This window comes from Megalobrama amblycephala, linkage group LG15, assembly GCF_018812025.1.
Source record: "Megalobrama amblycephala isolate DHTTF-2021 linkage group LG15, ASM1881202v1, whole genome shotgun sequence".
Lineage (NCBI taxonomy): Eukaryota > Metazoa > Chordata > Actinopteri > Cypriniformes > Xenocyprididae > Megalobrama > Megalobrama amblycephala.
Window position 1 is genome coordinate 10,947,472 of NC_063058.1, and position 17,858 is coordinate 10,965,329.

At 39.7% G+C, this 17,858-nt stretch overlaps 1 protein-coding gene across 2 annotated transcripts in view; it reads left to right on the forward strand.

The window, feature by feature from the left end:
• tln2b (talin 2b) overlaps window positions 1-17,858 on the forward strand; it is a 193,318-nt gene that overhangs the window by 164,353 nt on the left and 11,107 nt on the right. Inside the window, exons 44-53 of one of the 2 annotated variants that reach the window (XM_048157655.1) lie at window positions 1,541-1,687; window positions 8,412-8,578; window positions 8,952-9,135; window positions 9,555-9,680; window positions 10,805-10,921; window positions 13,247-13,432; window positions 13,759-13,866; window positions 13,950-14,055; window positions 14,345-14,350; window positions 16,555-16,679. In XM_048157655.1, the coding sequence (XP_048013612.1) occupies window positions 1,541-1,687; window positions 8,412-8,578; window positions 8,952-9,135; window positions 9,555-9,680; window positions 10,805-10,921; window positions 13,247-13,432; window positions 13,759-13,866; window positions 13,950-14,055; window positions 14,345-14,350; window positions 16,555-16,679 (1,272 nt within the window). The remainder of the gene's footprint in view (window positions 1-1,540; window positions 1,688-8,411; window positions 8,579-8,951; window positions 9,136-9,554; window positions 9,681-10,804; window positions 10,922-13,246; window positions 13,433-13,758; window positions 13,867-13,949; window positions 14,056-14,344; window positions 14,351-16,554; window positions 16,680-17,858) is intronic. The other variant, XM_048157656.1, reaches the window with a different exon arrangement.

The window sequence follows — 17,858 nt, forward strand, 5'->3', positions numbered from 1 at the left end:
ATGCAAATGCTTTTAAACCATTCAAGCGTGACAAGACACAAAAGAGAACGCAGTTCAGTACTGGAGCGCTGTTTGCCGGTGTTCTGACGAATAATGCTACCTATCAGATTGTGCTACCAACACTATATTTGTATTGTTTTAAGGGTAGGTTTAGGTAAGGATGTTAACAAACCCTCAAACCACATGAATATGATGCTGGTAGCATTTACCGCTGTCGAATTATGCTACCTACTAACACCAGCCGCATTGAGGTCTCGGACACACACAAAATTATGCCAAAATGCATTTTGTCGTGTGTCCTCGTAAGCACAGTCTTAAAAAAATCTTACATGAACACAAAGAATTGTGAAAAAATAGGATGCAGATCCGCATTATGTGCGGCAGCTCTTAAAGTGACAGCAGCCTAATAAACCTGCTACAGAGTGCCATTAATGTTAATCAAAGAACAAAAGAAAAAGAAAATCACTCACTGCTTTTAACTGAATAACTTTTGTAGCTTTAATAAAAATTAATCTATATTTTAATCTAAATTATGCAGTAAAGACTGAAGTGTTTGATAACTGCTTTGATTCTGGATTAATTTGGAGATTAAATGTGAAATTATTACAATATAAAAATATATTAAAAACTTTAATGTTAGGTGTGATTAATCGCGATTAATTACAGAAAAATGTGCAATTTAATTAGTTTATTTTTTAATCGATTGACAGCACTAGTATTTTTATGACATGCAGAAAATTCAGAAAAAAAGGAATTTTAAAAATATATATGAAAAAATATAAATCAGAAAAGTCATTATTTACTGAAAACCTTAAAATTACTCTCAATTTACATAAACAAACAAAAAAAAACTCATTCAGACCATTTTATTGGCACTTGTACACTATATTCCAAGTTTTCTAAAGCCATTTGATAAATTTGTGTGAGGAATAGATCGAAATCTTAGTCATTATTCACTCTTAAATCTCATCCACATTTGTGTATCAACACTTAAATATAATAAAAATAAACTCATTCACACCATGTTAATTTGTGCAAACACATTCGCCTTGGTCTTGCATATATAGCAAACCTTATACTTCCACTTTGTGTGTCGTTAAGCCTGTGAACAAAGGTGCAAACACCAGCCAACTTATTTCACACCTTTGCTCTATCCACATTAAAAAAAAAAAAAAAAGGAACCTGACACGTGGACACGGTAGTCACCAGCTCTTTCTTCCCTAGTGTTTTTACATAAGTGGCCGCTGCCATTACCATAGCAACCACGCTCCCCCACAAGCCTTAAAAGCCCGTTGTGATATTCATAATGAAGAGCCGCCCACCCATGGATCTGTGTGTCAGGTAATGAACATACAGTGCTGTCGGGCCCCCTCAAAGGCCGTCACAATCACTTCTTAATTATTGGATAGAGCTTAGTTGAACAGAGGCAGTGGCTTTTAGAGCAGTCGCCGAGGATGAATACATTCAGATTTCGACCCAGATTCAATCTCACTTGAATGCCAACTGTTCCCTAAACTCGATATCATTGCTGTGTTTCCAGGTGGGATCTCAGATCAAGTCTCGGGTGCAGGAGTTGGGTCACGGCTGCATCTACCTGGTTCAGAAGGCCGGAGCCTTGCAGATGAGCCCGACGGACAGTTTCTCCAAGAGAGAGCTGATCGAATATGCCCGTGCCGTCACTGAAAAGGTAGGCTTGCTTGCTATTGTGGGAGGCCGTTACTTCTGTACTCTGTTTATGTTTTAATTACATTTTTATCAAGGAAAATCACAACCGAATGTCTATAATTAACTATAATTAACTCTTTTCCATTAATGAGTTATCTCGTCTTTTATGAGAAAACGCTTTCCTGCCAAAGACGAGATTTTACGGCTTTCCGTGTTTTCAGTGTTATATGGTAGGGGGCGCTATTACATATCTTCTGAAAGAGTACTGAATCTCCTGATCAAAACACAGGAAAAGAAGATGCAGAAACAAGCAATAGCATATGTAATCATATGCACATGTAAGCTAACACGATCATTAACATTAAACAGCATATAAATCAAAACTGCCTAACGTTACTGAATGAAATGTTGACCCAGGACGAGCTATAGGACTGTGCAAGCTTTGGGGTGTTGATGAACTTGATTTAGTCCATCTATGTTTTGATCATCGCTCTGAATCCGATCTGGATGAAGTCTTTGACAAAAAATGTGATTTTCTCAGCTTTTTGCTCAAAATGTTGCAGTTTTTATGAAACTTGCCCACATTCAAGTGATGATTAAAAAAAAAAAGGAATGCATGAAGCTACAATAAAACAAGGTTGTTGTTTTTTGTTTGTTTGTTTGTTTGTTTGTTTGTTTGTTTAGAAGCAGAGGGTCTGTTCTTTCTTTTGATATATTGCATGTTCAGATATTCATACAACAATATTCTGGGGGGCATGAAATTTTTGTGAAAACGCTGGTGGTGGCGGGGAAAGAGTTAAAGGTTCATGGTGCTTGTATTTAAAGTCTGTTTCATTTTTAAAATAATGCTGATTTATTTTGTATGCTATGTTCAGTAAGGTTAAGAATTCTATAAACTTACATTGAAGGAGAGACCAGAATATTATAGAGACTGCATAGCAATGCCCTAGCAACCACCCACAACACCCTTGCAAAGACATAGCTACAGTTTGTCCTTGCTTCCTTTCAATACACCCTAGCAATCAAATAGCAACACCCTGTCAACCACCCGCAACACCCTAGCAACCACATAGCAACACACTAGCAACAACCAACAACACCCCAGCGATGGCAAAGCAACATCCTTGCACCCACTCACAACACACCAACACCGGCATAACAACATCCTTGCAAATATTCACAGCACCCTTGCAATCACATAGCAACTCCCTATTAACCACCCATGACACCCTAGCAACCACACAGCAACACACTGGCAACCACCCATGACACCCTAGTAATAGCACTGCAATGCTTTTGCTACCCTGCACAACACCCTAGCAACCACATAGCAACACATTGGCAACCCCCCACAACACCCTAGCAACCACATATCAACACAATGACAACCATCCACAACACCCTAGCGACAGCATAGCAACATCCTTGCACCCACTCACAACACACCAGCAACGGCATAACAACGTCCTTGCTACTATCCACAGCACCTTATAGCAATCATATGGCAACTGCCTGTCAACCACCCACGACACCCTAGCAATACACTGGCAACCAGCCACAACACCCTAGTAATAGCATAGCAACACCCATGCAACCACCCACAACATCCTAGCAACCACATGGCAACACGCTGGCTACCACCCACAACACAATAGTAATAGCTTAGCAACATCCTAGCAACCACATAGCAACACACTGGCTACCACCCACAACACCCTAATAATAGCATAGCAACACCCATGCAACCACCCACAACATCCTAGCAACCACATAGCAACACACTGGCGACGACCCACAACATCCTAGCAACCGCATAGCAACACACTGGCAACTACCCACAACACTTTAGTAATAGCATAGCAACACCCATGCAACCACCTACAACATCCTAGCAATTGCATTGCAATGCCTTTGCTACCCTGCAAAACACCCTAGCAATCACATAGCAACACCCTGTCAACCACCCACGACACCCTAGCAACCACATAGCAACACACTAGCAACAACCAACAACACCCCAGCGATAGCAAAGCAGCATCCTTGCACCCACTCACAACACACCAACGCCGGCATAACATCGTCCTTGCTGCTATCCACAGCACCCTAGCAATCACATAGCAACTCCCTGTTAACCACCCATGACACCCTAGCAACCACACAGCAACACACTGGCAATCACCCATGGCACCCTAGTAATAGCACTGCAATGCTTTTGCTACCCTGCACAACACCCTAGCAACCACATAGCAACACATTGGCAACCCCCACAACACCCTAGCAACCACATTTCAACACAATGACAACCATCCACAACACCCTAGCGACAGCATAGCAACATCCTTGCACCCACTCACAACACACAAGCAACGGCATAACAATGTCCTTGCTACTATCCACAGTACCCTATAGCAATCATATGGCAACTCCCTGTCAACCACCCACGACACCCTAGCAATACACTGGCAACCAGCCACAACACCCTAGTAATAGCATAGCAACACCCATGCAACCACCCACAACATCCTAGCAACCACATGGCAACACGCTGGCTACCACCCACAACACAATAGTAATAGCTTAGCAACATCCTAGCAACCACATAGCAACACACTGGCTACCACCCACAACACCCTAATAATAGCATAGCAACACCCATGCAACCACCCACAACATCCTAGCAACCACATAGCAACACACTGGCGACGACCCACAACATCCTAGCAACCGCATAGCAACACACTGGCAACTACCCACAACACTTTAGTAATAGCATAGCAACACCCATGCAACCACCTACAACATCCTAGCAATTGCATTGCAATGCCTTTGCTACCCTGCAAAACACCCTAGCAATCACATAGCAACACCCTGTCAACCACCCACGACACCCTAGCAACCACATAGCAACACACTAGCAACAACCAACAACACCCCAGCGATAGCAAAGCAGCATCCTTGCACCCACTCACAACACACCAACGCCGGCATAACATCGTCCTTGCTGCTATCCACAGCACCCTAGCAATCACATAGCAACTCCCTGTTAACCACCCATGACACCCTAGCAACCACACAGCAACACACTGGCAATCACCCATGGCACCCTAGTAATAGCACTGCAATGCTTTTGCTACCCTGCACAACACCCTAGCAACCACATAGCAACACATTGGCAACCCCCCACAACACCCTAGCAACCACATTTCAACACAATGACAACCATCCACAACACCCTAGCGACAGCATAGCAACATCCTTGCACCCACTCACAACACACAAGCAACGGCATAACAATGTCCTTGCTACTATCCACAGTACCCTATAGCAATCATATGGCAACTCCCTGTCAACCACCCACGACACCCTAGCAATACACTGGCAACCAGCCACAACACCCTAGTAATAGCATAGCAACACCCATGCAACCACCCACAACATCCTAGCAACCACATGGCAACACGCTGGCTACCACCCACAACACCCTAGTAATAGCATAGCAACACACTGGCTACCACCCACAACACCCTAATAATAGCATAGCAACAACCATGCAACCACCCACAAAATCCTAGCAACCACATAGCAACACACTGGCGACGACCCACAACATCCTAGCAACCGCATAGAAACACACTGGCAACCACCCACAACACCTTAGTAATAGCATAGCAACACCCATGCAACCACCTACAACATCCTAGCAATTGCATTGCAATGCCTTTGCTACCCTGCACAACACCCTAGCAATCACATAGCAACACCCTGTCAACCACCCACAACACCCTAGCAACCGCATAGCAACACACTAGCAACAATCAACCCCAGCGATAGCAAAGCAACATCCTTGCACCCACTGACAACACACCAACACCGGCATAACAACGTCCTTTCTACTATCCACAGCACCCTAGCAATCACATAGCAACTCCCTGTTAACCACCTATGACACCCAAACAACCACACAGCAACACACTGGCAACCACCCATGACACCCTAGTAATAGCACTGCAATGCAACATCCGTGCACCCACTCAAAACACACCAGCAACAGCATAACAACATCCTTGCTCCTCCCTGTCGACTACCCACTACACCCTAGCAAACCACATAGCAACACACTAGCAACCACCCACAATGCCCTAGTAAATGGCATAGCAACACCCTGGCAACCACTCATAACACACTAGAATGATGTTTGCATGAGCAATGAAATTAAACTATTTTAAAAAATGAATGTATTTTCAGGATTTCATCATATTGTATGGATTATAAATAGTTTTGCTGCTGACCGTCAGCCTTTACAAAACTGACATGAACCTGACGACAAAGCAAAAAAAAAAAATCCAGGGTATTCTAGCATGCAGTGACATCAAACATTTCTGTCAATATTTAGAGTTTAACGTCAGTGGTAGACATAACATTGTCTAGATGGGCTTGAGAAAATACAAATAAAATTGTAGGTAACATTGTGGTGACTGATGAGAATGATTTACCTGTCACAATAATCTTCTCAAGCCCTTGGTAGGCACAATGAGAGTCGACTGCCCTTTTTCTGACTACACTTTTCGTTCTTTGTGTTCCAACTGTTTTTATACCATATTTTCGAATTAATGCAGGAAGCCCCCACTGCGTTTCTTGTGAGATTGTATATAGTAGATTACATTCATCACTGTGTCATATTGTCTTTGATTACATCTCAGTAGCTGGAGATTGTTCTGCCCCTACTGTGGTGGTGCTGTGACCCCTCGCTGCTTTAAATGAGCTCTGCTTAAATGTGTCCGAGCCCCCCACTAGCTCAATTCAATTCAAACCTTTCTGTATTAAACGTGAATAGGAATGGTTGCATTTGAATGCCTCCCTTATGGCTTTTCATCTACTTGTGAAGACAACTCCATCGTTCCGTACCTCTCTCTCCGTTGGTATCGTTCTCTCTTTCTAAAGTGTTAGTAAATGGTCAATCTCTCAGCATTTGTCATGTTAGAGATGGTAGAAGCAGTTGTGTTTTTACAGATCCAGGATCAGTTTGTATTGCTTTTATCGTAACTTGTAAGAATATTATATTATATTATATTCAACAGTTCTTTCTGGTTCTCGAATCTGATTGGCTGACAGCCGTGCAATATACTAGTGATAACAGCACTCCTACCTTTTCACCGTTTGTATCACTCCGCTTGAAGCGACTCATGGTGGCCGAGCAAATCCACCATATTTTTTACAAATACTACACTTGTTGTACCACGAACTGTAGTTTTAAGAGTTTTTAGGTGAGAATGTAGTGGTTCAGACCTGAAATTTATGACTCATATTTGATCATAGCGCCTATTTTACAATTTGTTTAGACGTTTTCTGAGATGCGAGCTCCAGGCCATTCAGTGCTCGTGTACCCGCCGAGAACAGCTTCATCTCAGCCAGTACTTCGGGGATTTTCCGCTGGCTCTTATAGTGGTTAAACATGAGATATAATTAATTTTAGGTACATAAAACGGGCAATCTTTGGTCTTATTAATCTATTACTTGTTCATGAGCAAATAGAATTCGGCTGTTAAATTTAATAATTTAATATTAAGGCTATATTTAACTTTCATCCTGTAGAGCCCTGCTTTTGTACATTTGACTGATATATTGACTGGCTATTGTTGTTCATTTAAATATTTTTGTAAATAAATATTATTTTATATAAATAATATGTTGTATTTGGTATTGACAAAGGGTCCATTAGCGCGTAATATGGATTGAGTGAAAGTTACATTAATACGCCATTAGATGGCAGCAATGAGTGTTGCTTATAAGTGAATGAGTCAGTCGCAGGAGACTTTTAAATTGAAAGGGACTTTTATAAACAAAGGACATTGTTTTAGCGCCGTTATGGAAAATTCCCTTAACTGTAAGAAGTACAAATACAAAAATCAATTTCCTCAGCGAACATTCAAACAGATTTTTATGATGTATATAATATTATGGACATCAACCTGAAGAATGAATGTTATATCAGACACAAGTAATGCTCGCTCAGGTGTTCTCTCTCTCTCTGTCAATAATACTATACAAAATACAAAGATTTTCAATGGAGGGACTCAACACTCCTTCGTTACTAGTTCTAAAGTGACGTTTTGGAATTAGTAACAGAGGCTTGGTCAACTTGAGATTTGAATCTGTGGCAGAAAGAAGTAGTTCTGCACAAAATAGGGTTTTAAAGACACTCCCTTATTTATTTACACACTCATGTCGTCGAACTGTTGTATAAACGCGATATCACACTCGTAGCTGTGCTATATTGCTGTATATCAGCACGCTGCGATTACCTACGGCCGAATCACAGCCGTGCTGATGTACAGCCATATTGCACGGCTACTCATTATATTATATTATATTATATTATATTAATGTATTATATTAATTAATTGTTTGTAATTAAACTTTTTGAAATTTTGTTATCATAATATATTAAACAACCTTCTAAATATATTATTATTTATAATATGTATTTATAATTAAATGAATAAATAATATTATTATAATTTATTAATCAAAACCTTCTAAAACTATTAAAACTAAACTAAAATACTAAAATTAAAATACTTTTTAAATATTAAAATATTAAATACATTTAATTTTAATAAATTAAATTAAATAAACGAAAAATCCATTTAATTATCATCACCCAAGAAAAGTCCTACAGGATTCGAAAGCTATCCCAACTCTACCTATGGAGTTTATAATAAAGTGTGATTCACTCTGTCCTGCAGGTGTCCATGGTGTTGTCAGCCCTGCAGGCTGGTAATAAAGGAACTCAGGCCTGCATAACTGCAGCCAGTTCTGTCTCCGGCATCATCGCTGATCTGGACACCACCATCATGTTCGCCTCCGCCGGCACACTCAACGCAGAGAACGAAGAATCTTTCGCAGACCACAGGTGAGAACCTGGTACAGTTTCAGCATTGTATACATAAAATGTGAAAGGTTTGTTCTATTAATGGTACCTGTTGGAGTTTGGGTTCCTTGCCACTGTCGCCTTTGGCTTGCTTAGTTGGGGACACTTGACATTTGACTTGACATTTGATATTCAACAGTATTCTTGACATTTATTCAACAGTGCTTTGATCTGCCTGCATTGACACTATTCTTGAAGAGCTGCTGTGCAGCAAAAATTATGTACCAGTTATCAATGTAAAGCTGCTTTGATACAATCTGCATTGTAAAAAGCGCTATATAAATAAAGGTGACTTGACTACCATAGAATAGAGCCCAAAAATGATCTGAAGCGTATTTGTTTGTGCACTCTTCAGAGAGAACATATTGAAAACTGCTAAAGCTTTGGTTGAGGACACCAAGCTGCTTGTGTCTGGTGCTGCATCAAGCCAGGACAAACTAGCCCAGGCAGCCCAGTCCTCTGCCAAGACCATCACACAGCTCACTGACGTGGTCAAACTGGGCGCTGCGAGCATGGGCTCAGAGGACCCAGAGACACAGGTGTGTGTTTCGCTGTTTGTGCATCTTCCTAATCTGTCATAAGATTTTCAGTAGACGATACCAAATGCCAAAGTGTTCTAATTCTGTCTGCTTATCCTGGACTATATTTGTCCTTTTTGACACCCTGACTCAGTGTAATGATAATATCATTAGTTCTCCTCTCAAGTGTCTCAACATTTGGGTGCAGATACTCTCTGACTCATTCTAACAGCCGATGGCACATCTCTGCCCAACATCTAAATTGTCTGTTTAGGATTAATAAATCATAATCTTTTGTATGTTATTATACAGGTTGTTCTGATAAAGACCTGAGAACTGACATCCCTGAAGGAGTGCAGTGTATTATGGGACTGGATAAAGCCGGTGGCATATCATGACTAAAGGTGGTTGTGATAAAGTCTTCCCTCTATCTCTTTCAGGTGGTCCTGATAAACGCAGTCAGAGACGTCGCTAAAGCTTTGGCTGAGCTGATTAGTGCCACTAAATGTGCCGCGGGCAAAGCAGCGGACGATCCATCCATGTATCAGCTGAAGAGTGCCGCCAAGGTGTGTTTGGTTGAAGAATGTTGTATGTGTGTCTGTATGTTCCTGTTTGTAAGAAAGCCATTATGCAGCCTAGTGAGGGTCATATCTTATTCTGATGACTATCACTCTCTTTGTGTGTGTGCGCCTGTCTAACAGCTGGCCCTGTCTCTCATTTTCTTGGCTGAGTGCTGTCTTCGCTCACTGTCATCTTGGTGTGTGGCCACAAATCAAAACCTATCTTACAGTGATCATAGTGTGTATCACAGTGTGTATGTGAGTGACTCAGTGGCCACACTGCAGGGGACAAAACCATTCTGTGTGTGTGGATGGCATAAGGACTGCTTACTTCCCTTCCTCTCTTCCTTTTTCTGTCTCCTCTCCAAGGCCATTATTGCCATGTAGCAAAGCATAAATCATTAATTTTGTAAGTCTAATTAAAAGAAAATTGAAATGGTGCTTGCTTCTGCAGTTATGCTGTGGATCAGTGCACACAGTTTATCGTACGAAGGCTTGTATAAACAGAAATTAATGCGTCCCCCACATATTTTCAAGAATTGTCTAATCCTTTAATCATTCACCTGGTGCTGGTAAACCTCTGGGATTAACTTTCACATACGTGCAACATGATATGTTTTTATGTTTTTTTTACATTCCTCCAGCATATGGTGACTTCAGATCCTCTGGGATTTCGCTTCAGACATTCATTGCGCTTGTTTCTTCAGTGTGTTTTTAAAGTTGTGGTGGCGTCCCTCAGGGCTTTGTCTTAGGCCCCTTTTTGTTTTCTTGGGTTTCCTCTTTTATTCCTTTTATATTTAAAACTTTCCCTAAAACAAGATTGAGAATCCATTACAGGCTTCAGCTGTGGTCCATTAAAAGGTCTAGTTTGATCACCTGACCATTTTCTGATGTTTTGATGATTTAGATTTCAGTGTTTTACCTTACAAAGATCAGAACCAGGTATTTGATACAGCTGTTCCTGTCATAACATTGCGTCTGACCTTATTTCAGTGTGTCAGGTGAAAAAACGGTCACAAAGCTGTTGACGTTCTCTAGTTGAGCTCACTTGAGATGTCATACATAAAGCATAAAAATAGGTTCTCAGCCAGTCAGAGACTTTGACTTCCCTATGTTTTCTGATGTTACAGGTGATGGTGACGAACGTGACCTCTCTGCTGAAAACTGTGAAAGCTGTGGAAGATGAGGCCACTCGCGGGACGAGGGCTCTGGAAGCCACTATTGAATGCATTAAACAGGAACTCACTGTACGGAACATTCTTTGTGTGAATATTGAACTCTTACTGGAGTCATTCCAAGAGAGGCTAAGCATTCCACTTTTAAAATATGACAGCGGCTATTCGCAATTAGATGCTATTTACACTAGGTGAAAATAGAGATAGATTCTGTTTACACCATGTAAAAGTATCTGTTTTTTGCACTAAGTGTAAATAGCAATTAGATACTATTTACACTAAATCAAAATAGCATATTTTCTTAGCGATATATGCTATTTACACTAAGTGCAAATAGATGTAGATGTTATTTACACTAAGTGAAAATAGCAATATATTCTATTTACACTAAGTGACAATAGCAGCATTTTCTTAGCGATAAGCTATTTACACTATCCGCAAATAGCGATAGATTCTATTTACACCATGTAAAAGTACCAGTTCTTTGCAATAAGAGTAAAGATGCTATCTATATACTTTATATTGGCAGATACTATTTGCACCTCAGTATTATTGTACATTAACAGGATGCAATAATATCATAGAGTGTAAATGATTGTATTTATTAAAATTATTAAATGGATGCTGCCTTATTGGGAGAATAAAAACCCTACACCTTCCCCTAATCCTACCCAATAAACACTTTTAATGTTATTAAAAACTCTCTGTGTCGAACAATCTGCGTCGATCGCATTAAAAGCCAGGTCTGCAAGCCTTAAAGGATTAGTTCACTTTCAAATTAAAATTTCCTGATAATTTACTCACCTCCATGTCAAGATGTTCATGTCTTTCTTTCTTCAGTCAAAAAGAAATTAAGGTTTTTGATGAAAACATTCCAGGATTATTCTCCTTATAGTGGACTTCAGTGGCCTCCAAACGGTTGAAGGTCAAAATTACAGTTTCAGAGCAGCTTCAAAGTGTTTTACATGATCCCAGACGAGAAATAAGGGTCTTATGTTTTACTCATTTTCTAAAAAATCATTTTCTTTTAACAATAAATGCTCATCTTGAACTAGCTCTCTTCTTCTTCTCTATTTGAATTCCGGCAGTGTAGACACTGCTAAGTGTATTACTGCCCTCCACAGGTCAAAGTTTGAACTAATTGTTATATACTTGCACTAGCACATTGAATATGCATTCAAACTTTGACCTGAGGAGCAGTAATACACTTAGCAGTGTCTACATGCCGGATTCAAATAGAGAAGAAGAAGAGAGCTATATACATTTATGGTTAAACGTATAAAATTTTAATTTTTTTTTAGATAATGAGCGATGGTTTCTCTAGATAAAACCCTTATTTCTCATATGGGATCACTGTAAATTGTAATTTTGATCTTCAACCATTTGGGCTCCATTGAAGTCCACTATATGGAGAAAAATCCTGGAATGTTTTCCTCAAAAACCTTAATTTCTTTTCGACTGAAGAAAGAAAGACATGAACATCTTGGATGACATGGGGTGAGTAAATTATCAGGAAAATTTTATTTGAAATTGAACTAATCCTTTAATCGCTCCTGCTGCCCACTGAAGACATTGAGTTTTATGCGTATTTTTAAAAACGTAAGTGGCCCAACAAGACATTGGTGGGCGGAGCTAGTGTAAATAGCATTTGCCAACAAGGAACGCTATTTGCACTTATTGCAAATAGACACTCCGTTAAAAGATAGTTCCTCAAAAAGGAAAATTCTGTCATTTTGCCATTCAAAACCTGCATTACTGACTTTATTTTGAACAAACAACAATTGACGCCATTAAATTTAGATGTTTTTTTCAAAATATCTTGTTTTGTGTTCCACCCCAAAAAAGAGAGTCATTCAGGTTTGGAACAACACAAGGATGAGTAAATCCATCTTTGTGTGAACATCTTTTAAGCACTTGAGACTAGTTAATATGTTGGAAATGTCGGTTATGTCATGTTCATTTTGATTCTAATTAAGATATGCTAATACAATCAACTTGTATTACAATCTGGCTGTAAATTAGTACCAATTAGGTCCAGCTTAATTAGTTTTAGCCCAGACAGAGGTAAAAACCCATCCATCTGTGATATGAACTGGTAATACAGAGTAATATACCATGTGAGCATTTGCCTGTTCTCCACCTGCTCCTCGTTCTCCTTCTCCCATGGGCGTCCGTACTCCACTTATCAGACACTGTGTGACAGATTGAGATAGCGATACAGGAAAGCAATTTTATCTTCTGGTTTAGTCATCAAATGACCATCAGGGCTGTATTAGTGCACAGAAAACCGGCCCTGGTCATGTGACTGATTCTAAAAATGTAAGATTCAATAAAGAGAAATAGATATGTTTGAAATATTTCTTCCTTTGCCCGACTATTGCATCATCTGTTTTCAAGGTTTTCCAGTCCAAGGACGTTCCGGAGAAATCCACCACCCCAGAAGAGTTCATCCGCATGACCAAGGGCATCACCGTAGCGACGGCCAAAGCAGTGGCAGCAGGCAACTCTGCTCAGCAGGAGGACGTGATATCCACTGCCAACCTGAGCCGCAAAGCCATCTCCGACATGTTGACCACCTGCAAGGTGTTTATCCACCATCGCACACACATATGCCCACTCACACAAACACAATCTCACCGCATGCTGATCAACTGTATGTTGGTAATCCATAACCGATTGAATACCAACAAAATATGTTTATATACACACACATTGTTTTGCTCGCACAAATTCTCCACGTACAATCAATGCTCTATTTCTCAATGTCATTAAGCACTAACCTACTTTTGACTCCTAAATTGCGCCCTCTAGTGTTGTCATGATGTTTTGCATTTTCTTCAGTCCACAAATTCATATAAAACTACAGATTAGCTCTGCAGATTCCATAAATTTGTATTTGTGTCTTGCAGCAAGCCGCGTACCACCCGGAAGTAGGCGAGGATGTGAGGAATAAAGCTCTGCTCTACGGCATCGAGTGTACCACCGGATACATCGACTTGCTCGAACACGTCCTGCTCGTGAGTGGGCGCGCCGACAGTTTTTACAGGATGTGTTTGTGCATGTGTTCTGTGATTTAACCTTGTCTGTTTACTCCACACAGGTCCTGCAGAAACCCACGGCCGAACAGAAACAGCATTTGGCCACACTGTCCAAGAAAGTGGCGGGCTCCGTCACGGAGCTCATCCAGACTGCTGAAGCCATGAAAGGTGAGCACACACTAACGGATGTGGAAACAAAAAATGAAGGCCTTGCAATTAAACAAACTAACAGGCAATTTCGGCTATTATAATGAAGGAAATCAAATACATAAAATTTTGTGAATGACGGGTTTTCGTGAGCTTTCCGTGAGCACAAATCTCATGGTAATGGCGTATGCGCTTGAGAGGTACACTGCAGGTCAATTGAGCTGAATTTGTGCAGGTTTAATAGAGACATTGGGCTGATGGTGCTCTTTTCTATAACACTGCTTTGTTGTTTTTTCCTTTTCTGCCACAGATGGAGGTGAGTATGATATACACAGTGTTGTTTTTCTCCAATTTCAGGCCACACACATACAGACTTGAGTAACTGACCGGCATGGGCACACACACACACACACTTACAATGAGTTATAGTGTGAGAGAAAAGAGAAGAAGGGATAGAATTGAATTCCCTCAGGTTTAACATAATCCTCAAACACATTCTTGCCATCTGTTTTCACAAGCTGTTTGAACAAAACAGACGTCTTTTAGTGCCTCTTAAATTATGGTAAAGGAGAATGTATTGCAAAGCATATTTGCTCCATAAATGGCTATTAACATAAAGATGTGCACATTCATCTAGACAATTAATGAATGACTGTGTAATAACCTGTCAGTCAGCACTAAGAACAGTGTTTACCTTGAGTAATTAAGGGTTGTGGCATCTGTTCGCTATCATACAGTACATACACCCTGCTGCCCTTACCAAAACTTTCCATGGTGACCATCTTTTTTAGCATAATATATAAAATGAAATAAAAAGAAAACAATATATATTTGGCAAGAAAATGATAAATGGTCTGGGATTTTGCTTCAGACATTCATTGCGCTTGTGGTGGCGTCCCTCAGGGCTTTGTCTTGGGCCCCATTCTGTTTTCTTGGGTTTCCTCTTTTGTTCCTTTTGTATTTAAAACTTTCCCTAAAACAAGATTTAGAATCCATTATAGGCTTCAGCTGTGGTCCATTAAAAGGTCCAGTGTGATCACCAGACCATTTTCTGATGTTTTTGTGATTTTTGATGATCTATTTTTCTACCTTTCATTTATTATTATTTTTCATGACAATTAAAGGGTTAGTTCTCCCAAAAATGAAAATTCTGTCATTTATTACTCACCCTCATGTCGTTCCACACCCGTAAGACCTTCGTTCATCTTCAGAACACAAATTAAGATATTTTTGATAAAATCCGATGGCTCAATGAGGCCTCTATTGCCAGCATAATTAACACTTTCAATGCCCAGAAAGCTACTAAAGACATATTTAGAACAGTTCATGTGACTACAGTGGTTCAACCTTAATGTAATAAAGTAGTTTGTGTGCCAAAAAAACAAAATAACGACTTTATTGAATAATATCTAGTGATGGGTGATTTCAAAACACTGCTTCATGAAGCTTTACGAATCTTTTGTTTCGAATCAGTGGTTCGGAACGTGTATCAAACTGCCAAAGTCACGTGATTTCAGTAAACGAGGCTTCGTTACGCTATAATTGTTTCGAAATCTCAATGGTTCACCACTGGGGGGCGTGACTTTGGCAGTTTGATTCACGCTCCGAACCACTGATTCGAAACAAAAGATTCAGAAAGCTTCGAAGCTTCATGAAGCAGTATTTTGAAATCGTCCATCCCTAGATATTGTTGAACAAAGTCTTTAGTATTCTCGTCGCTTCATAACATTAAGGTTGAACCACAGGTCACATGACCTGTTTTAAATATGTCTTTAGTAGCTTTCTGGGCATTGAAAGTGTTAATTATCTTGCTGTCAATGGAGGCCTCAGTGAGCCATCGGATTTTATCAAAAATATCTTAATTTGTGTTCTGAAGATGAACGAAGGTCTTACAGGTGTGGAACAACATGAAGGTGAGTAATTAATGACAAATTATTCATTTTTGGGTGAACTAACCCTTTAAGTACATTTTCCTCCATAATTGTCCTTACTATAATGTGTACTGATGTTTTCCTTTTTTATTTTTTTAATTATTTTTTTTTTATTCACATTTTTTTTTGTGGTGATTCTCATTAGATTATACAACTATACAATTCTACTAAACATAGGTGGATTTAATTTCATTTATATTATTATTTTTTGTTATTGAGACTTGGACACTGTACATTTTGGGGCTTTATAAAAGTAGGATTAATTTCTTTTAATCAAAATATAATTTTAGTTACTTTCTTTTGATTTTGAAGTGAAATATGTGCCAGGCATATTCGTCGATGGTTTCTGAAACATAACTACTGAAACAACTACTGTAGTAACGATGGAAAGTTCTCATGGTAATTTTTGTAAGGGTCTTGTGGTGGCATGTGGATTTTCCATACAGGAGGTTATTTGTTCAGATCCCCATTGCATGATTTTATTTGTTTTTTAAATCATGTGTTCACTCTTTCCATGCATGAGTATTATGCATATGGTAAGTGAATTGAAAACGAAGGTCATGCTGACTTTGTTTATACATCCTCTCAGGTTCAGAGTGGGTGGACCCAGAAGACCCCACGGTGATAGCGGAGACGGAGCTCCTTGGTGCTGCTGCGTCCATCGAGGCCGCGGCCAAGAAACTGGAGCAGCTGAAGCCCAGAGCCAAACCAAAGGTATCCTTCCATCCATCTTCTGAATCCAAACACACATACACTGCCGTGATCAGCTTGCCAAAACAACTGTGTCAGATCACTTCCACCAAAGGCTGCGGGAATGTTTCATTCTTATTTTGTATTCAGGGGATGTGATGTTTTTTTTGTAATTTTAGGACCTCAAGACTTCAGGATGTGGTGTTTTATATCTGTGTAGCTCTTTGTTTGGGTTTTTTGTGGTTATATTTGTCTTGTACATTAACAGTTTGGTATTTTGAAGTCTAGCGAGCGCTAAACTTAAAGTGATCGTCTGAATGGCTTTTGGTTTGTTGGGGTTTTTCTGTGATCCATCTTGTATCTCAATTATTCAGTATTTTGAAGTTTCGTTTTAGAGCGTGCTGAACTTTTAGTCAGTCAGTCTGAAACTCATCTCCAAGTTCAGCACTTTGGAGAAACGATTTTCCCTGAAGCTCTTTTATTGTTCCATCCATCTGTATTATAGTTCAGCTGTCAGTGATGCTTTTCACCTAAAATAAAAACATTCATCCACATTTTGCCTTTCAGAGCTGAAACTCTTTCACTTCCTTGGGTGTGTCAGTGAGTCTGTAGCAAAATCAGAAAGCAAACTCAACGTTTACTGCCACAGACCAAAAACTGTCTGTCTATCATTCTATCTGTCTGTTGTTCATCTGTCTATTGGTCTGTCTAACTGTGGTTAGTTCTGTCTGTCTGTTATTCTATCTGTCTGTCTGTCTTGTGTATTTGTCTTTCTATCTCTATGCCTGTCTGTCTGTCTGTCTGTCTGTCTGTCTGTCTGTCTCTCTCTCTGTCTGTCTGTCTGTCTACAGTATCTTTATGTCTGTCTGTCTGGGGTATAATTTTGTCTGTCTCTGTCGGTCTATCTTTATATGGTATTTTTCAGTCTGTCTGTGGTTTTATTCTGTCTGTCTGTCTATTGTATATATATATATATATATATATATATATATATATATATATATATATATATATATATATCTGTCAGTCTGTCTGTATACTATGTCTATCTATCTATCTATCTATTTGTCTGTCTGTCTGTGTACTATATCTATCTATCTATCTATCTATCTGTCTATCTGTCTGTGTACTATATCTATCTGTCTATCTATCTATCTGTCTATCTATCTGTCTGTCTGTCTGTCTATCTATCTGTCTGTGTAC